The sequence below is a fragment of the Heteronotia binoei genome, chromosome 14 (assembly GCF_032191835.1).
Source record: "Heteronotia binoei isolate CCM8104 ecotype False Entrance Well chromosome 14, APGP_CSIRO_Hbin_v1, whole genome shotgun sequence".
Lineage (NCBI taxonomy): Eukaryota > Metazoa > Chordata > Lepidosauria > Squamata > Gekkonidae > Heteronotia > Heteronotia binoei.
The window spans coordinates 71,140,897-71,162,462 of record NC_083236.1 but is presented as its reverse complement, the minus strand read 5'-3'; the positions used below and the strand labels follow the sequence as shown (position 1 = coordinate 71,162,462).

The following is a 21,566-nucleotide window of genomic DNA, read 5'->3' as shown; positions in this document are numbered from 1 at the left end:
TACCCAGATCAAAGGTTTGCTCAATTTGTTAATTTTACTATTCTGTCATTGGATCTTAAATTTGCAGCATTTTGCATTCTAAACCACTGTCTACCAGCTCTATGTAGCTCTGCTCACTGTACCTGATTCCTTGTCTGATGAAGTGTGCTTGGAGCACACGAAAGCTGACATTCTGAATAAAACATTGTTGGTCTTAAAGGTGAAACTTGACTCCTACTTTGTTCTACTGCTTCAGACCAACACGGCTGCCCACTTGGATCTATCTCCATGTATAATCTTGTAAACTTCTATCATGTCAAGACAAGATTTCGACTTGCCTTTGGCATCCTGCTGCCCAAAGAGGAGCAGCTGCTTCCTAAGGCAGCCAACAGCAAAAGCCCAGACACTGGCCACAAAACAGAATGTGGGGGGGAGGTATTAGACAAAGCGCACACACACACACGGGCTTTGGCATTCATCCCAAAAGGCCAGGACAGTTTTTTGCTGCTGACAGAGCCCTGAAGTTCTGAAAGGGCCCAAGAACACCAAAGCAGTCCCCCCTCCCAGCTCCTTAGCAGGAATCTGGGCTCTGCCATGGGGCACACAGGGATGGAAAGAAGATCCAGACAACCTCCTGAATGCTCAATGGGCCAAACCAGCCCAGGGACTGCGGGGGGGGGGGGAGTGAGTTTTGGGCACGTTCTTCAGTACAGCCATCGAGAGGAACTGTATGAAAGGTACAAATAGTTTCATTTAATCCATAAATATACAGATTAGCCAGTGCCCGCAAAGAAGAAGACTGCAAATTTATACCCCGCCCTTCTCTCTAAATCAGAGACTCAGAGTGGCTTCCAATTTCCTATATTTTCTCCCCACCGCCCCCACCCCACAACAGACACCCTGTGAGGTGGGTGGGACTGAGAGAGCTCTCCCAGAAGCTGCCCTTTCAAGGAAAACTCATGCAAGAGCTAACCCAAGGCCATTCCAGCAGCTGCAAGTGGAAGAGTGGGGGATCAAACCCGGTTCTCTCAGATAAGAGTCCACGCACTCAACCACTACACCAAACTGGGGACTGTGGTGGCAGCACAAGAACCCACATCCCAGGAGCGAAGCCCAGGAGCTTCTTCAGCCCCCCCCCTCCCAAAAGCCCCTGTCTCATGGCAGGCAGGGCCATCACACACATCCCCCCCCCCCCCCCGCCAGCCCCCAGCAGAATGAGGAAGCAGCCAGGCTGCCCAGAGCCCCCCAACTGCAGGGCAGGAAAGGCCAGACAGCACCAGCCTCCTCTCTCCACTCTGAGAGGCACTCCTGCTTTGGGGGAGGGGAGGAGCAGGAAATGGGGGGGAGGGAGGGGGGATAAAGGGGAGCAATTATGCTATTATCTTCCCCACAGCAGGAGCAGCAAGGGCCCTCTGCCAGCAGCAGTTCCCTCCTGAGAGCACAGAGCTTGCCAGCGGATGGTGGTTTGGCAAGAGCAGCCAAGTGTGCAATTTACCTGCAAAGACAGGTAGGGTAGAGGGGGAACTGGAACATGGAGGGTTAAAGCCCCCTCCCCCCCAAGGCAGGTGACTTGAATGGGACAGGCTCACCCCCCTCCCCCCTCCCTGGGGAGGCAAGGAACAAAGGCAGGCTCTTGCTGGAGGAACCCAACGAACTGGTGTCCTCGGCTCTGCCCCGAAGGCTCCGCACCAGCTTGGGCAGGGCAGGGCTCCAGCGGCTGCCCTTGCTGCCACCTTCGCTGGGCCAGAGCCCTCACGGTGAGCAGGCAGAGCGGCATCTCTGTGACACAGGATCTGGCAGGAGCTCATGAAAGAAAAAGCTTCAGCATTGGGGTGGGGGATCATATTGACTGCCAAGCACCAGAAGCCGCATCTTTGTCACCCCAGAGCTCCCCTCCCCCCCTCCAAATTTTGGGTAGAAAAGAAGAAGACTGCAGATTTATACCCCGCCCTTCTCTCTGAATCAGAGACTCAGAGCAGCTTACAATCTCCTTTCTCTTCCTCCCCCACAACAGACACCCTGTGAGGTGGGTGGGGCTGAGAGAGCTTTTACAGTGGCTGCCCTTTTAAGAAAAAGTTCTGTTAGAGCTATGGCTGACCCAAGGCCATTCCAGCAGGTGCAAGTGGAGGAGTGGGGAATCAAACCCAGTTCTCTCAGATAAGAGTCCACACATATAACCAATACACCAAACTGGTTCTCCTTGAAGAAGAAGAAGAATTGCAGATTTATACCCCGCCCTTCTCTCTGAATCAGAGACTCAGAGCAGCTTACAATCTCCTATATCTTCTCCCCCCACAACAGACACCCTTGTGAGGTGGGTGGGGCTGAGAGGGCTCTCACAGCAGCTGCCCTTTCAAGGACAACCTCTGCCAAAGCTATGGCTGACCCAAGGCCATTCCAGCAGCTGCAAGTGGAGGAGTGGGGAATCAAACCTGGTTCTCCCAGATAAGAGTCTGCACACCACCACTACACCAAACTGGCTCTCTTACAATCACCTCTTCCTCCCCCACAACAGACACCCTTGTGAGGTGGGTGGGGCTGAGAGGGCTCTCACAGCACCTGCCCTTTCAAGGACAACCTCTGCCAGAGCCACGGTTGTCCCAAGGCCATTCTAGCAGGTGCGAGTGGAGGAGTGGGGAATCAAACCCAGTTCTCCCAGTTAACAGAGCTCTGGCTGACCCAAGGCCATTCCAGCAGCTGCAAGTGGAGGAGTGGGGAATCCAAACCAGTTCTCCCAGATAAGAGAGCTCTGGCTGACCCAAGGCCATTCCAGCAGCTGCAAGTGGAGGAGTGGGGAATCCAAACCAGTTCTCCCAGATAAGAGAGCTCTGGCTGTCCCAAGGCCATTCCAGCAGCTGCAAGTGGAGGAGTGGGGAATCAAACCTGGTTCGCCCAGATAAGAGAGCTGTGGCTGACCCAAGGCCATTCCATCAGCTCCAAGTGGAAGAGTGGGGAATCAAACCCGGTTCTCCCAGATAAGAGAGCTGTGGCTGACCCAAGGCTATTCCAGCAGGTGCAAGTGGAGGACTGGGGAATCAAACCTGGTTTTTCCAGATAAGAGAGCTATGGCTGACCCAAGGCCATTGCAGCAGCTGCAAGTGGAGGAGTGGGGAATCACACCTGGTTCTCCCAGATAAGAGTCCGCACACTTCACCACTACACCAAACTGGCTCTCTGATCAGAAAGATCAGTCTGTCTGTCTGTCTTTCCTTCAACAGCAGTGGAAGGGGGCACGAGGCAGCCATGAAGAGGCTTCCAAAAGACACCCCCGGCCTCTACACTGCAGGGCTGCAGTGCAGCTTGGCCTCCGGTGGTGGAGGAGACGCCGTGGGCATCAGGGGTTCCTCCAAGGCTTCCTTTGAAGGCAGCTTGTGGGTCACTCTCCAGCCATGTTCATCCACAGGGGAATGTGCTCTTGAAGGCAGACAGTGAGTGCACAGAAAGAGCCTGGGGTTCCTTCCCTGACTGGCGCAGGGAGGGTCGCTCTGAAGGCAAGAGTCCCGCAGCCGCTGCTCTGCCGTAGGGCTCCTTACCCACTTGACCATCACCTGTGGAGCCAGCAACCCTTCCCCACAAACCCAAGCCACAGGGCACTCTTCTCACGCAAAACTAGAAGAGGGAAAACTGGGCAAATTGGCTTTTTTTCCTGCAAACAGGCAAGCAGGGTGCCCAGATGGAGACGCTGCTCATCCGGCGCTGGGCTCAGTGCCCAGGAAACACTGGAAAGGGACTCTGGCTTGGCAGGATGGGGCCGTGTGGGAGGAGGGAGGGAGCTGAAAGAAGAGCAGACCCCTGGAGCACTTGGACACCCTCTTGCCCAGACGAGCCACAGGTGCCTGGGAAGCTCCGGCTGCGCAACTCAGTCTGCAAAGGGCGTCTTTTGGAAACAAGTGGGGCAATTCCTGAATCCCCAAATTATGGGAAATGGAGCCGAGGGGAAAGCAGTGGGGTGCACCCACACCCCTCCAACTACAGGCTCCCGGGACACATTCCTGAACTCCTGCCCAGCCTCCCTTTGGCCTGGCTCCAGGGCACGATCACATGGCAGGTTTCCAATCTGGCACATGCGCATGTGCCCCCAAAGTGTGGGGAGCAGAGAGGATGCTATGGGGGGGGGGGGGAGGAGAGGACTTGGGGGTGTCAGCCCTGCCCCTTCCAAAGAGCAGGGCTGGAGCCAGGGGGAGACAGCTGCCAATAGCTGTTGGACAGTCAGTTTGGTGTAGTGGTTAAGTGTGCGGACTCTTATCTGGGAGAACCGGGGTTGATTCCCCACTCCTCCACTTGCATCTGCTGGAATGACCTTGGGTCAGCCAGAGCTCTCTCATCTCGGAGAACCGGGTTTGATTCCCCACTCCTCCACTTGCAGCTGCTGGAATGGCCTTGGGTCAGCAAGAGCTCTCTTATCTGGAGGGAACCGGGTTTGATTCCCCACTCCTCCACTTGCAGCTGCTGGAATGGCCTTGGGTCAGCGAGAGCTCTTATCTGGGAGAACCGGGGTTGATTCCCCACTCCTCCACTTGCAGCTGCTGGAATGGCCTTGGGTCAGCCAGAGCTCTCTTAACTGGGAGAACCGGATTGGATTCCCCACTTCTCCACTTGCAGCTGCTGGAATGGCCTTGGGTCAGCCAGAGCTCTCTTATCTGGGAGAACCGGGTTGGATTCTCCACTCCTCCACTTGCAGCTGCTGGAATGGCCTTGGGTCAGCTAGAGCTCTCATAGGTGTGTCCTTGAAAGGCAGCTGCTGGGAGAGCCCTCTCATCCCCACCCATCTCACAGGGTGTCTGTTGCGGGGGAAGAAGATAAAGGAGATTGTAAGCTGCTCTGAGGTTCTGATTCAGAGAGAAGGGCGGGGTATAAATCTATGGTGGTGGTCGTCTTCTTCTCCTTCTCCTCCTACTCTTTGCCAACAAAGAGGGGAGCTGAAGCCTCCTTCAAGGCATCTTTGGCACTTCCAACCCCCTCATATTTCATCACACTTCTGCCCTGCGTATCCTCCAACGGGACCGGAAGCAACTCAAATCATTCTCCTCTCCTCTCCTCCGCTTTACCCCCCAATGAGGTAGGCTAGGCTGAGTGAGTGCTTCTAGCCTAGGGTCACCCAGCCAGCTTCTACAGCAGAGCAGGGAACTGAAGCAGGGCCTCCCGGATCCTCGTCCAGCACTGAAGTCACAACACCACCCTGGCCTGCCACGGGAAGCTGCCAGTCTTTCGCAATGCTGGGCCCCCTGAACATGCCAATCAAGGGCTCGCAGTACTGGCAGAACATCCTCTCTGGAATGGACGCCCTCGACACGATACGCCCCCTGAGGCCCGCTGTTGAAACGGCTCGACTCCAGGCCCTTGGAAGGAACCACGCACTCACCCAGAGCCCGTGTGCTGCGCATGAGCGCCTCCCCGACTTTCATCCTGGTCTCCACTGGCCATGCTTCCCTTGTGCCTTGGGGGCTGCCCTCATACCGGGCCAGCAGGGAGGGCAGAACCTCTTCAGGGAAAGCGTCCGACAGCAGGGCAACACCTGGAGGCCGAGAGAAAGAGGCATTGTTTGCCAGACTGACTGCAAGGCACCAGCAGGCGCTGGAACCCTCTTACTGGGTGCAGTCAAATATATTTCCTATGGAGAAGAAAGAGGATGAAGCCATTAACTCTATAATGGCTTCATCCTATATTTCTCAGTAGAAAACGTCATTAACTTGAATTCATAAGAACATACGAGAAGCCCTGTTGGATCAGGCCAATGGCCCCTCCAGTCCAAAACTCTGTGTCACAGAAGAATATAAGAGAAGCCATGTTGGATCAGGCCAATGGCCCCTCCAGTCCAGCACTCTGTGTCGCATAAGAACAGAAGAGAAGCCCTGCTGGATCAGGCCAATGGCCCCTCCAGTCCAACACTCTGTGTCACATAAGAGAAGCCATGTTGGATCAGGCCAATGGCCCATCTAGTCCAACACTGTATCACACAGTGGCCAATATGTGTGTGTGTATATACATACATACATATACACACACACACACACACATATATACATACACACACGCATACACACACACTGTGGCTAATAGCCACTGATGGCCCTCTGCTCCATATTTTTATCCAAACCCCTCTTGAAGCTGGCTATGCTTGTGGCCGCCACCACCTCCTGTGGCAGTGAATTCCATGTGTTAATCACCCTTTGGGTGAAGAAGGACTTCCTTTTATCCGTTCTAACCCGACTGCTCAGCAATTTCATTAAATGCCCACGAGTTCTTGTATTGTGAGAAAGGGAGAAAAGGACTTCTTTCTCTACTTTCTCCATCCCAGGCATCATCTTGTCAACCTCTCTCATGTCACCCCGCAGTCCACATTTCTCCAGCACCTTTCCAGTCTCTCCAGGAGAAGCAGAGGCCAGCTGGCCAGAAAGGGAGTGACAAACAGAGGGGAATGGAGAGAAGCTCTCAGGGCCTGCTTTGCGTCCCTCTCCTTGCCCAAAGTGAGGCAGGCTTTATGAAGGAAGCTGTTTTTGCTCCTCACTGGAAAAGAGGCAGAGCAGCAGAGTGCTTGGGAGGGAGAGAGGAGGGGGCACAACTGCCACACCATCACATCAACCTCAGCTCGAGGGCGTTTTCCAAGCCCCAGGTCCTTCCTTGACATGGAATTCCCCTTTTGAGACTGACACACAGATCGATTTGGCTCAAGTACACCCAGACCTGAACGCAGGCTGCCAAAGGGCCACGCAGGCACTAGAAAGCAGCATGGAGAAGCCTTCTCCGCTTGTGCAGGGCACAACCAGCAAAGAGCGAGGCACCTCCTGCACTGAACATGAAGCACAAGTGCTCGCTGTGCACTGTCAGACTGGCCAGAATCTCGCCATTTTCTGAGAGCAGCTGAGATGCTCCTCCTTTCTGGCTTGCAGGGAGGGAAGGACTGCGTGGTGGGGGGGCTCTGGCCACGGGGCAGTGAGTCAGTGGCAGGAAGTGCCCAAGCAAGACTGGCTCCTTGCTGGAAACAAAAGGCACTTCACCCTGGAGCAGGAAGAGAAACAGAAAGAGAAGCAGAAGACATTCCCTCCTCCGCCTTCACCTCTGCCCCAGATGCCTCTGGGCCCAGGAGGGCAGCATGAGCAAGCCTAGCTTTGCACTTTGCACCCTTCCCTTCTCCGGAAAAGAATAATCTGTTGCTAGATGAAGTGGGAGCCACTTGCAAAAGACAGGAAGGGAGGTGTGTTTCTCCCAGAGGACACAGAGATGGCCTCCCTTCACTCACTCCAGCCAGGGCAAGCTCTGAAAGGCCACGGCTGCCTCTCCTCTCCCTTCCCTTCTGTCAGCTCACAGGGCTTCTTGCTGGCACAGCTGGATGGGGGGGGTTTCTGAGGTGCCATTTGCACAGCTGTGCAGCAGCAACACCTCTGCAAGGGAGAAGCACAGCACTGCCACGTTCCTGGGTGTTGATATCACCTGCTGAGCATCCTGCTTGTGGAACCCGCACCCTCCTTGCAAGAAGCCTCATCGATTTTAGACTTTCTGAATTTAAAAAAGGAGTTGATTTCTTTGCTGCTCAATGCAGCTCAGCATGCTATTGCATTACACTGGAGACAGAATTCGACTCCTTCATTGGTGGCCTGGTTAAGCAAACGTTGGGAGTATTTTGTTTTGGACAGTTGCACATAATTTAGAAGGGAGGTATACTCCACATCGAAGGTCAACTATTTTAGCAAAGTGGTCGTCTTTTCTGGATTACTTTTCTTGTGGGAATTTTGGTTCAACTGCACATAATATACTGGTCTGGCATTAATTTGTTTTTAATTTTATTTTGCACTGTTTGTACTTGTGGTTCATTTGGATGCTTATTGGTGGCTGGCTGACTTTGTTGGATCATAATTTTGATTATTATTTTGACTATGATCCTGAATGTTAATCTGTTTATTGAAATAAACTTGTTTTTTGTTTTTTCTAAAAGCTTCATGACCCACCCCTGAACCTTCAGAGCAGGATAAAAATAAAACATGCCAAGAGCCTTGCTGGATCAGGTCCAGCATCCTGTCTCACGCAAGGGCCGGTCAGTGGCCTGGAGGGCCAAACAAGCAGTGGGTAGAAGCCAAGGCCTCTCCCCACCCCCAAACACGAGGTTGCCACCCCTCCGGTCACTGGGATTTACTGTCCCTGAAGGTGGAGGTTCCCTTTTGTCTCCACTGACAGATGTGTCTACCCCTCCCTCCCTTAGAAGCTGTCTATGCCTGTGGCCACACCACTAGTCTCTAGCAATAAATCCACATTCTCCTTTCTTTATGAAGTCTCTCCTTTCATCTGGCCTGAATCTACGGGTCCATCAGCTTCACTGGATGCCCCTGACACTAGTATTTTGGAAGAGGGAGAAAAATCTCTCTTTGCCAACTGCATAATTGTATAAACCTCAATCATGTCCCTCCCCTTAGTTGTCTCTTTTCTAAACTGAAGGGGGGGGTGGCTCAGTGGTGGAGCATAAGAACATAAGAGAAGCCATGTTAGATCAGGCCAATGGCCCATCCAGTCCAACATTGTGTGTCACACAGCGGCCAAATATATATATATATATATATATATATATATATATATATATATCACACACACACACACACACTGTGGCTAATAGCCACTGATGGACCTGTGCTCCATATTTTTATCTAACCCCTTCTTGAAGGTGGCTATGCTTGTGGACGCCACCACCTCCTGTGGCAGTGAATTCCACATGTTAATCACCCTTTGGGTGAAGAAGTACTTCCTTTTATCCGTTTTAACCTGTCTGCTCAGCAATTTCATCGAATGCCCACGAGTTCTTGTATTGTGAGTAAGGGAGAAAAGTACTTCTTTCTCTACTTTCTCCATCCCATGCATTATCTTGTAAACTTCTATCATGTCACCCCTCAGTCGACGTTTCTCCAAGCTAAAGAGCCCTAAGCGTTTCAACCTTTCTTCATGGGGAAGGTGTTCCAGCCCTTTAATCATTTTAGTTGCCCTTTTCTGAACTTTCTCCAATGCTATAATATCCTTTTTGAGGTGCGGCGACCAGAACTGCACACAGTACTCCAAATGAGACCGCACCATCGATTTATACAGAGGCATTATGATACTGGCTGATTTGTTTTCAATTCCCTTCCTAATAATTCCCAGCATGGCGTTGGCCTTTTTTATTGCAAACGCACACTGTCTTGACATTTTCAGTGAATTATCTACCATGACCCCAAGATCTCTCTCTTGGTCTGTCTCTGCCAGTTCACACCCCATCAACTTGTATTTGTAGCTGGGATTCTTGGCCCCAATGTGCATTACTTTGCACTTGGCCACATTGAACCGCATCTGCCACGTTGACGCCCACTCACCCAGCCTCAACAGATCCCTTTGGAGTTCCTCACAATCCTCTCTGGTTCTCACCACCCTGAACAATTTAGTGTCATCCGCAAATTTGGCCACTTCACTGCTCACTCCCAACTCTAAATCATTTATGAACAAGTTAAAGAGGATGGGACCCAGTACCGAGCCCTGCGGCACCCCACTGCTTACCGTCCTCCACTGCGAAGACTGCCCATTTATACTCACTCTCTGCTTCCTATTACTCAGCCAGTTTTTGATCCACAAGAGGACCTGTCCTTTTACTCCATGACTCTCAAGCTTTCTAAGGAGCTTTTGATGAGGAACTTTATCAAAAGCTTTCTGGAAGTCAAGGTAAACAACATCTATCGGGTCTCCTTTGTCCACATGTTTGTTCACCCCCTCAAAGAAATGTAACCGGTTAGTGAGGCAAGATCTTCCCTTGCAGAACCCATGCTGAGTCTTCCTCAATAACCCGTGTTCATCAATGTGCCTACTCATTCTGTCCTTGATAATGGTTTCTACCAACTTTCCCGGTATTGAAGTCAGACTGACTGGCCTGTAATTTCCCGGATCTCCTCTGGAACCCTTTTTAAAGATGGGGGTGACATTTGCTACCTTCCAGTCCTCAGGAACGGAGGCAGATTTCAATGAAAGATTACAGATTTTTGTTAGAAGATCCACAAGTTCAACTTTGAGTTCTTTCAGAACTCTTGGATGTATGCCATCCGGACCCGGTGACTTATTAGTTTTTAATTTGTCTATTAGTTGTAGGACCTCCTCTTTTGTCACCTCAATCTGACTCAGGTCTTTCAACACCCCTTCCAATATTAGTGGTTCTGGGGCGGGCAAACACTTCTCATCTTCCACGGTGAAGACGGAGGCAAAAAATGCATTCAGCTTCTCAGCCATTTCCCCATCCTCCTTCAGTAATCCTTTTACCCCATGGTCATCCAAGGGCCCCACTGCTTCCCTGGCTGGTTTCCTACTTCTAATATATTTGAAGAAATTTTTATTGTTGGTCCTTATGTTTTTTGCAGTATGCTCCTCATAGTCCCTTTTTGCCTGCCTGATCACAGTCTTGCATTTGATTTGCCACTGCCTGTGTTCCCTTTTATTAATCTCACTTGGACTGGTTTTCCACCGCTTAAAGGAGTCCTTCTTACCTTTTACAGCTTCCATTACTTTGTTTGTTAACCATGCATCTGCCTGGCATGCAGAAGGGCCAGGGTTCAATCCCTGACATCTCCAGTGAGGATTAGAGGGTGTGGAAAACCTCAGCCTGAGACCCTGGAGAGCCACTGCCAGTCTGAGCAGACAAAACCGACTGTGATGGACCCGGGGGGGGGGAGCCTGATCCAGTAGAAGACAGCTGCTTGTCTTTGTGTGAAAAGCCCCAGCCTTCTCTCCCAGGGAAGGTGCTCCAACCCCCTCGTTGTAAGAGTTGCCCAACTCTACTTTTTCCAGCTCCGCAAAGATCAGTATTCCTATTCAGGCCGTCACGTACACAGACCCAGTTCGTGCCCAGCAGGGCCCTTCAGAGCCTCCCAGCTATCCAGCAATTCTCAAAGGTGCCCCCCCTCCCAAAAAATGGGAAATGGCCATTCACAGGCCTTTCCTCCACCTCCCTTGCTCTGCTTCAAAGGGTTTGGGGGCTACTCTGGGACTTATTTGTCCTCCCTGGAAGCAAGAAGGTGAGCCCCAAAGGAATCCTGGAAGGACCCTCTTTGCTTACAGACTCGCTGCTTGCGAGGACCTCCATCCCAGCGCCCTTCCTGCATCACCGCCCCCGCCAGCAGCAGCTCCAACTTGATGCCCGAGGGCTGTGTGGTGCTGCTACCCAGCCTGTAAGCGGGCAGACAGGAGCTTCCTCCTCTGGAGCGGCACAGGTGCCAACTGGGTGTTTGCACAGCAGATCTACCCAGCTTATAATGGATCACCTTGCAGTTCCTCCATGAAAGCCAAAGAAGGCCTCCTTTGTCTCAGGATTTAGCTGTGGTTCCTCCAGAAGTCAGGTTGTCAAGGGGCAGGGAAGCAGGCAAGGCCTTGGGAGTGCCAACACGGCTGCGTGGGCAGGTGCTCCTTGGGACCAGGCACACCGGCTGTAGTCTCCAGACGGCCAACCAAAGCATCAGGTGCCAACCCTGGCTGAGGCCGCCTGCCTGCTGTCTTCGGCCAGCTCTCCCTGGGCCAGCCTTCAGGGTGCCCAGCCAGGGCTGGGGAACGGGCATTGCCCTGGCCTGGAAGAGCCCCTGGACTGCAAGCCGCTCTGGGCCTCAACACACAAGGCTGCCTGTTTCTGGGGTGGATCCAGGGGGGCTGACCTGTATTTATTGATCTTCTTGCCAAACATGGCAATGGCCACGAGTGCCAGCCAAATGTCAGGAGAGGCCAGGTGGGGCTTTCGGCCAGCAAGGCTTCTGACTCACCACTGGAGATTTTGTTGGCTCTGCAGAGGTTTAAAAACATTACTTTGGCAGCAGCTGCCCCCACAGCACCTTTGCTGTGTGACCGAAGGTCAGCTCTGCCTCTGGTGGCAGCCATTTTATGGCCACGCCCACCAACTCCTGCCAGAATCCCAGCAGTGCTCTGAGGCCCAAGAAGGGTGGGAGGGGACCCAAGTCTTGTCCAGCCAAACCACGTCCCTGGAAGGTGTCTGTCAAGAGGAGGACTTTCACTTTGCTCTGTCTCCACTCTGCACTGCTCCTATCTCTATGCAACAAGTGAAGCATTCCTTCTGCCTCGTCTCAGGGATGGCCAAGGTCGCTCCCACCTGCAAGAGGCCTGGGAAAGAACTCTGGGGGGAGGGACTGCTCGCTTCACACCTTAAGTTTGATTTTGTAACAGTCTAAGCCTGATCGATAAGTAAGGGGCCAAAGCCAGTTTTCACAATGACCGTCTTGCTCTGACCTGTCACGTATCAATAAACAGCTGTTCTTGTAATGGACTGCTTCTGATCACTGAACTGTTGGGGTCTTGACGGTGTTCCCTGCAAGCAGCCACCTAAGGAGGCTGGCTAGACAGCAAACAACTTCTGATTCTAACTCTCCATTGATCTCAAGGCAAACTTGCTTACCTTGGATAGCCGAAAGATAGACAAAGGAGTCTTCGTGGTCCAAGCTTTCCAGAAATACCTGCAAGAATAATAATGACCAAGAATCACCACGTTCTGAGAGGCTTGCATGGGTTGGCTGCATTCCCCCGGGCCAGCATCCTCCCCCTGCCCCCTCTAAGACTTCCTTGAGTGCACCCCTGGGACCCACAAGCCCCATTGCTGCTAATGAGAAAGGCCACTGGGCACCAGAGCCCTTGCCAGCAGGGAGCCGTTGCTTCGGTGGAGGCTGAGAAAGACAAAGCAGGGGGATTCAGCAGGGTTTGGTCAAGGCTTTCTCATTCAGGAGGAGAACCAGCTCCCTGAGTCAAGAGGCAGCGGACGATGCAAGTGACCTGGAAACTGAGCCTCGGCATACCAGCCAGTTCAGTCTCAAAGTGGGAAAGGAAAAAAATAAAGCCAAAAGAGAGAGAGGAGAGGGATCCACACTCCACCAAAGGCCGCAACATCTCCCCTTTCTGCAAGGCGACAGAAGACCTCTGGGGCTCCCTTGACCCGCGAACTCTGCCTCACCCATCTTCCCTGCGCCACCTGAGGAGCTAGGAATCTGTTCCCAGAGCTGCAGGTGCTTCTGGGGCTGAGGCCACGGCTGGCCCTGCCACTAGGCAAACTAGCTGACTGCCGAGGGTGCTGGCCTTGTGGGGGCACCACATTGAGCGCCCCCCATGTGACTAGGTGACGTTATCTGTGCGGGGGGGGGGGGTGTGTGCCAGAAGTTAGCCTTGCCTGAAGTGCCAGACAGTCTAGGGCTGGCCTGGCTGAGGCACAGTGGAGAGGAGACGGACCATCTGCCCAGCAGAGCCCCAGGCCTCTCTGCCTCTCTACCTTGAGCAGCTTGTCCCGGATCTTCAGCACCTCGGGGTCCCTCTGCTCGATCAAGTGAGAAAGGCTGCGCAAGGCAGCGGCTCGTGATGGAATGTCCGAGTCATAAACTGCCAAGAGGAGCTCCCGCAGGGCCTGGGCGCCTGGGAGACTGTCCAGCTTTCCAGAAGCTGTGGCAGCAGGGCCAGTGGCTGCGTTGCGCTCCTCTGGGTGCGTCTGGGACAGAGTCCCGGTGGGCTCCGGCGCCTTGCCTTGGGGTCTCTCTGCAGGGCCCACATCAGCTGCTGCCTCCCTCGCCTCTCTCTTGCCCAGAGAGCTCCGAGCCGCCAAGCAGACACTCTCAGGGGAAAAGGCTCCATGGGTGCAGATGGTAATGCGCAGGTCGGCGGCCAGTTCCTGGATGACGGGCTCCGGGTGCACACGGGAGACCTCCTCCAGCAGAGGCACCAGCTGCTTCAAGGCCGCAAAGTCAGCCGATTTCAACTAGAGGAGGAGACAGAGAGAGAGAGAACCCCCAAAGCCCATCAGTAGCACCACAGAGGCCGAGGGAGCCGGAGCTCCTCCCAAGAACTCCCCCTGGGCAGCAAGGAGGAAGAGCCTTTGCTGTGGTTTCCGTTAAGGGCGGATGTTGATCTGAGAGTGGAGATAACACATCATGCCCCAAGCTGGCAGGTGCAAAGGGTGGGGAGGGTATGATTGGGCCTCACCAACGGCCTGCCAGGAGAGAGGCCACTGCTGGGGGCTCTCTGCTCACACCTCAGGCCGTGGGTGACAAAGCAATGTAGCCCCTCCAGGGATTCAGGCCTCCTGGACACTCCTCCTGCCAGCTGCTGAAATTCAGACATTTGGTGGCTCCTTTCCCACTCTTACTGGAGTGTCACCCTCCCTCCCCCACACTTCTGCTTCACTTTTACAAGTGCTCAAAGACACCTCTGGGACCCCCAACCCCCCCAGTGCTGCTGCTGCCCCAAGGACAACAACCCACCCCCCAGGCCTTCAACTGGTCTTCCTTAGCGTCTGCTTCTTTCTACCACACACTTGGGGGGGGGGGGACGACTCTATGCACGAAGCACTCTGGAGTTCCCACACGATTCTTCTGGTAACCACATCAGACATCAGCAGACGACTGTGCAGGTTTTGCTGGCAGCGAGCTCAGGGCAGGAAGGAAGGAGACCCGAGCCTGCAAGCTGAGACTTGACCCACGGGGACGCCAGCGGGGCCTGGGAGCCTCTTTGTTGTTGCTGTTCGGTTGTGGTCAGAAACCAAAGGAACCTCAGAAGAGCCCACTGCACGCATGCACCCCCCACGTCCCAGCAGAATCCCACAACGCTGGCCCCAAGCAGCCTGACTTCTGGGCGAGGACTGGAGCCACAGCCAGCCAATCAGCAGCCGGCACACAGCAGCGGAGGGAAGCTGAGCACCCCAAAAGCACCCTCTGGTTTGAACTGAGCTCCACGCCAGTCTCATGAGTGACCTGAAGGGCACAGGACCTATTCACAGTATAGGCCAGGAGAGATCTCACAGTCTGTCATGATCCTGGGCCTAGAGAGTACTGGGGAAAGCCTACATTTCCCAGGATCCCCTATGTCCCTCTGATTGGGTGGCAAGGTTTTGGAGGGAAACTGGCCCAGAGAGGGGTGGGGCCTGGGGGGTGAACATAAAAGGGCCAAGCCCAGGCAAGGTGTGTTCTTTTCCTGGAGGGCTGAGCTGGTGGCAGGCTGTAGCCTGGAGAGCTTGCAGCAGGGGAAAGATCCCTTACCCATGGGGGTGAGTGTTGGTTATTAAGAGCAGGAACTGCGTTAAATGCACCAGGGCTTTTGTTTATTTGCACCAACCTTTACTGTATATATATTTCACTATTTTACCCACATTATTTGAGCACTGTAAATAAACTGTAGTTGTTATACTCCTTGGGTCTTCACATCTCCTTGGTCACAGTTAAGAGGTATTTATTCATAAGGAAGACAAGGGTGGTTGGGCCCTCCATGCAGACCCTTACCAGAGTGGTGGCAGCCAGTAGAAGGCCCGACCTGTGTGACACAGTCTTATGCCCACAGCTGGTCCCAGCCTAGTACTGGTGCTGCCCCCATCTCCTGACATGGCAGGGTTGCTCCCCATGAAGTTCTCTCCCTCCCTCCCCTCCCGAAGGAGGACAAATCTAGGCAGCTGCTGTGCCCCAAGAAAGCTGCCACCTGTCCTCCAGGGGGGGCACCTGCTGAAGCCACTGCTTGGAGGCTCAGAGGGCCTCAGGGGAAGAGCCTCCACTTGGCCTGCAGAAGGTCTCCGCTTCAATCTCCAAGAGCAGAGGTGTCAAACTCATTTGTTATGTCGGGCCGGGCCATGTGTGCCATAAATCTGGAGACAATTTCTGTGCAGTAGCAATCCTGAGTATGCTGTTCAGGTGTTGTTCAGGGGTGTATCTGCGTAAGTTGCAAACCTACTTCTGATTTATTGACATTTATTACAGAAATCTCATGGTCAATGTTTTGAGCCTAAGATCCTGAGGAAAGTATGAAATGGCTGGGCATTGCAAGCTTCTGTACATGAGTTGCTTCATGTGCTGGTCAAGAACATGTGAAAGCACCATGACGCAGACCGAGGGCTATGTGTTTGTCTTGAGGAGCCTCAACCAATGGAGAAAATAGAGGCTTTGTAGTTCCTGTATGATTGGTCAGGCCTGACAAAGCGAAATGTGATGCAGAAGGAAGCAAGAGAGAGGGAAAGGAAGCAGACCTGCTCACAGGGCTATGAGCCCTCTGGGGGCCTGATCCGGCATCTCCAGTTCAAAGGACCAGGAAGGAGATGATGGGAAAGACCTGGAGAGTCCCTGCCAGTCTGAGTAAACAAGGCTGACCTTGACAGACTGATGGTCTAATTTCAGAGCAGGCAGCTTCATGTGTTCACGGCATGGCTTCTCGAAAGAAGCTGGGCTTGTGGCCAGCAAGGGGCAGCATCAAGTCACAAAGGCCAAGAGTCCCCAATTCCAGAGCATGCCCAGCCGTATCTAGGAGTAACGCCCTCTTCCTGTCCCCAGCTCACCTGCACAGCCCCTCCAAGGATGGCAGCCACTAGTCCCATGGCCATGCTCAGCGTCTGGGCCTCCACCACGCCTCCGCTCACACAGGCCCGCTGCAGGGTTGCTGCAACAAACTCCACAACCTGAGCAGAGAAAAACAGAGAGATTATCTGGCCAGGCCACACAGAGCCCCTGGCGATCAATGCAAGGCAGGCTTTTCCAAGCATGCCAGAGAGAGTCACAAAGGCTGGCACATGCACTCAATACGAAGGATTCTTATTTCAGGATGACAAAGATACAGATTATCCTGGGGTGTTTCAGCCACACTCCCCAAAGAGCCTGGGTCATTTTGCAGACCACAGACTGCTTCTGGGGCGCTGTGCAATGCACCTACCAGAAATGACAGGCTGCTACCCCATGACCTGGGGGAGAAAAGAGATGCTTTGTCCTTGCCATGGATTTACAACTCACCTCCAGACCCTGATTCCTAAGAGCAGCCCCAAGGAATTAGGACAGTGACCCTCCCAGTGCAGGATTCTGTTTCTCACAGTGGCCAGCCCGACAACCCTGAAGGCCCATCAGATGGGGCTACAGTCCTCTTTCACAGGCTGCCCCCCAGCGACTGGAATGCAGAGGGATCATATGGCCATGGAAGACAGAGGTTCCCTTCAAGCCAGACCCGTCATTCCCTCCTCCATTTTTATCTTGACCTTCCTCCCCCTCCCCCAAACTTTGTGAAATAAAGTCAAGCTCTCAGGCCACAACCACCCACCCACCCAGGGGCTCCCTGGCCAAGTAGGAGACAAGGGATCCAGCCCCCTGCAGAAAGGAGACAAGAGGCTGAAGGGAGCTGACCCTGCCCACAGGCTCCAAACCACAGCTGCTGGAGAGCACCAGCAGCAACCCTGAAGCTCCAGGGGACAATGCCAGATAATGAGGCAGAGCGGCAGCAACCAAGATCTCAAGGCACCTCTGGCTGTTGGCAGCACCAGGCAGACAGGAGCAGCACTCAACTCAGAAGGACTGCAGAGCCTAAAAGCAGCCCTGCTGCTGGATCAGCTCAACGGGCTGCCTCGTGCAGGGGCCAGACAGAGACCTGCAGGAAGCCATTCCCCACCCCCCCACCCCACCCCACACACACACCAGCAGGATGCTGCAGGCATGAGCCTTTCCCTGCAGCTTGGCATTCAGAGGGATGTGGATGACCCCACAGAAGCAGTGCCCAAGGCGTGGCTCCCCTTGAACTCCAACAAGCAACCTCTGGGGCACCACTCTCCCCAAAGCCCCCATGCGCTTGCCTCTGAGGGGGCCCAAATAGGGGTGGGGGGGAGCAGAGAGAAAAGCTGATGTCCCAGTGATACCTCATGCCAGGCCTGCCCACCAGTCCCCTGCGTCGCTGGAAGACAGACAAAGCAGCGGCATCAGGGAGTGCTCGGTAACTAAATATACCGCAAGAACCACCTGCTGGAAAACAAACTCTGACAGGTGCCCAACCCCAATGACAATTCCTTTCCTCGACTTTCTTCAGCTTTTCAACAAACTCTCTAATTATCCACGGGAAAGACAAAGCCAGGAGGGATTAGGGCTCCGTGCACTCAACATGCCTGCTCTCCAGGAGACCGTGGGAGGCCTTGAAGCAGCAAGATCTTCCCTCCCCCAGCATCCAAAGGAAGCTGGAAGCCCAGGCAGCCCTCGCCACCCTCCTCGGCACCCCTCCGCTCCATCCTGCAGGCAAGGCCCTCCCGGCTGCTTCCCAAGCTAAGGAAACAAAATGGATTCTGGTCAGAGATCCGGCCAAGGAAACACTCTCTGTGCAAAACAGCAGAGGAACATGCAGGGACCTGGCTCTGCTTGCAACACAGGCTCCCCCCACCCCTCCGGTCTGGCTACTCCCTCCTCCCAACTGAATGATGAGATTATTATGGGATCAACCGGTAAGTATTGTTTCTGTCCGAATCCTCGGCCAACTGATTAAGTGGCCATCTCCTTGCCTCCTTACTGCAACTCAGCGTTTCCTTTGTTTACTGCTATGGCAACATCTGACACTTGGACAAACCCTTCGTCTTCTACACTTACTCCTCCTCAGGGTATCACAGCTCAATCGATTAAACCATTAATACTCAATTCTCCCCCTTCCGGCCCTTCTGTGACATCAGAGATCACATGGAATAGTGTCATGTAGTGTCACAGGTCACCTGGCCTCTGTGTCATGGATCACATTATACCATTGCCTGGAGACACAAATTTGGTAATATAAGGCCAGTTCAGTGTGTCTTATCTTACCCTACCGCAGACTTGGACCCCCAAACTCTTTGGGCCACTTTCCACATTTATGTCTTCTGCTTCATGGATCCATGGACCTTTGCACATCTGGACGGATAGTATTGCCTTCAACAATCCCTGAAAATCCCTATCAATCACCTCTATCCTTCCTAGTTCCTGTGCATTTCACTGCTTCTGTGCGTGAATGTACCTTTTTACATGATTTTCCAATAAACTATATAAATATATTTGATCTGGAGTTTTTCTTTATGAGACCGGACCTCTGTATCATACTTAAGTCTCCCTCTTGCTAATTTCCCCATCCAAAAGGGGAGACCCAAGCATTTCCGGTAACACTGGGCCACCCAGAGAGCTCTTTCACTTGTGCTTTCTCTCAGAGCAGGCTCACTACCAGTCGCTGGGTGGGCCAAGAGCCCACGCCTCCACGTACCTGTGAAATGTCCGTGAACAGCGCATCTGAGATGGTCTCACACAACATGGCCACCAAGCGCAGCACGCACAGCTCTCTCTCTTGGGGTTCGAGGGAAGGGTTGCAGCACTGCTCCAGGTTCAGAGAACTCTTGTCAGAGGGCAAGACAGACTCCATCTTGGGACCCCCTTGCCCTGCCACATGCGTCAACTCCTGCCAAGGAAGGGAGGAAGAAACAGCGGCAGAAGAATGAGTGGGACGTTTCCTGTGGTTGTGCTCCTTTTCCCATACAGAACGGGCAACAGCGGTGGGATAAACCAGCACATTTGGGTAGGATTTGAAAGGGGTTCTGGTGAAACGTTTTATATGTTCAGCTTTCAGAATGAAATCTGTCTGGAAATATTAAGTAAATATGTTTTTACTTAGCAATCCCAGCAGTCTGGGACAATTAATTAAGAAGCAAAGATGATTATCTCATAAGAGTGTTGCTAGCTGCATGCACATGAATGTTCTGTGTCTGGCTTTGTTCCTGCACGGAGATTATACAAACAACCAACATGCGCACAAACACACAGGCGTTAATAATATTTTTATTTTTTTTAAAAAGGACTTTTTACTATGTAAAAAAACCCAGCTAATATGCTGCTGACAGGAGAAAAGGCTGGAAGTAATTACAGGATAAGGAGAACAGGAAGCCTGACTTCCCCACTGAGGGGTGATTCACAGCTAGACCCCCCCTCATTACATCTCAAACACAGGGCAGGTGTCAAAACAGCCCCAAGGAGAAACCAAGGTTAACTCTTTCTCATCCCGGCTGCTCTTCTGGTGCTCTGGAGCCAAGCAACCAATCAGGGCCTCCCTGGGCCCCCTTCCTCCCCCTCCCCCAAACAGAATGCTCTGCTGACATGCTACTGAAAGGCATATCTGATCCCCTCGCCTGATGAAGTGTGCTTAGAGAGCACACGAAAGCGTACGTTCTGAATAAAACCTGGTTGGTCTTAAAGGTGCAATTTGACTCCTGCTTTGTTCATTTAACTTTAGAAGGGGGAACTTCTCTAAAATTAAGCGGCCTGTGAAGAAGAAACTGAAAGGAAAGGTAAGGAGGATCAAATCCCTTTGGGAAGTTTGGAGACGATTTCAAACTGCAATACTGGAAGTTCAGATAAAACATATACCACAGGTTAGAAAAGATACAAATAGGCATTCTTGGAAGCGGAAGCGGTAAAGGTAAGAAGGATTCCTTTAAGCGGTGGAAGCCTAGAGGACAAGTCCTCTTGGGGATTAAAATTCTGGTTAATTAATAGGAAACAGAGAGTTATTTTAAATGGACAGTTTTCACAGTGGCGGGTGGCAAGCAATGGGCTCACTGCTAGGTCCAGGGCTTCCTAACTTGTTCATTAATGACTTGGACTTGGGAGTAAGCAGTGAAGTGGCAAAGTTTCTGGATGACACTAAGATGTTTCGGGTGGTGAGAACCAGACAGGACTGTGAGGCACTCCAGAGGGATCTGTCAAGACTGAGCGAGTGGGTGTCAACGTGACAAATGAGGTTCAACATGGGTGAGTGCAAAGTAATGCACGTTGGAGCCAAAAATCCTAACTATAAATATACGCCAATGAGGTCCAAACTGGCAGTAACTGACCAGGGGAGAGATCTTGGGTCATGGCAGATAACTCACTGAAAATGTCAACTCAGTGTGCAATGGCAATAAACAAGGCAAAGGTTATGCTGGGAATTATTGGGAAGGGAAGTGAAAACAAATCAGCCAGTATCATAACGCCCACATCTAAACCAACGGGGCGGCTTTATTTGAAATACTGTGTACAGTTCTGGTCATTGTGCCTCAAAAAAGATGTAATAGCATTGGAAACATTGGAAAAATAGGGCAACTAAAATTATTAAGGGAATGGAACACCTTCCCTATGAAGAAAGGTTAAAGAGGTTAGGGCTCTTGAGCTTGGAGAAATGCCAACTGAGGGGTGACATGATAGAGATTTACAAAATTATGCATGGGATAGAGAAGATAAAAAAGTACTCTTCTCCCTTTCTCAGAAAACAAGAACTCATGAGCACTCAATGAAATTAATGAGCAGTAGGTTTAGAACAGATAAAAGGAAGTACTTCTTCACCCAAAGAGTCATTAGCACATGGAATTCATTGCTGCAAGAAGACGACGACATTGGATTTATATTCCGCCCTCCACTCAAGAGTCTCAGAGCAGCTCACGATCTCCTTTATCTCCCTCCCCCACAACAGACACCCTGTGAGAAGGGTGGGGCTGAGAGGACTCTCACAGCAGCTGCCCTTGGTGAAGTGGTGGTGGCTACAAGCTTAGCTTCAAAAGGGGACTAGATCAACATAAGGAGCAGAGGTCCATCAGTGGCTGCCACAAGGCATAGATGGAACCCTCTGTCTGAGGTAGTGATGTTCTGCACTCTTGGTGCTGGGGGGGCAACAGTGGGGGGGCTTCTGGAGTTCTGGTCCTACTGGTGGCACAGAATGGCACCAGGTTTCTGGTCACTGTGTGGCACAGAATGTTGGACTGGATGGGCCATCAACCTGATCCAACATGGCTTCTCTTATGTTCTTAAGTATTCTGCTGCCCATCAATCGCCAATTCTGAG

The 21,566-nt window shown here is 52.5% G+C and overlaps 1 protein-coding gene across 1 annotated transcript in view; it reads right to left on the bottom strand.

Annotated features, from left to right (window-relative positions):
• The window catches only part of TANGO6 (transport and golgi organization 6 homolog), a 69,439-nt gene that overhangs the window by 23,849 nt on the left and 24,024 nt on the right, over positions 1-21,566 (bottom strand). Inside the window, exons 11-15 of the mRNA XM_060254153.1 lie at positions 18,964-19,155; positions 16,274-16,393; positions 13,238-13,717; positions 12,377-12,434; positions 5,342-5,494 (exon numbers count right to left, since the gene is read on the bottom strand). Coding sequence (XP_060110136.1) covers positions 5,342-5,494; positions 12,377-12,434; positions 13,238-13,717; positions 16,274-16,393; positions 18,964-19,155 — 1,003 coding nt within the window. The remainder of the gene's footprint in view (positions 1-5,341; positions 5,495-12,376; positions 12,435-13,237; positions 13,718-16,273; positions 16,394-18,963; positions 19,156-21,566) is intronic.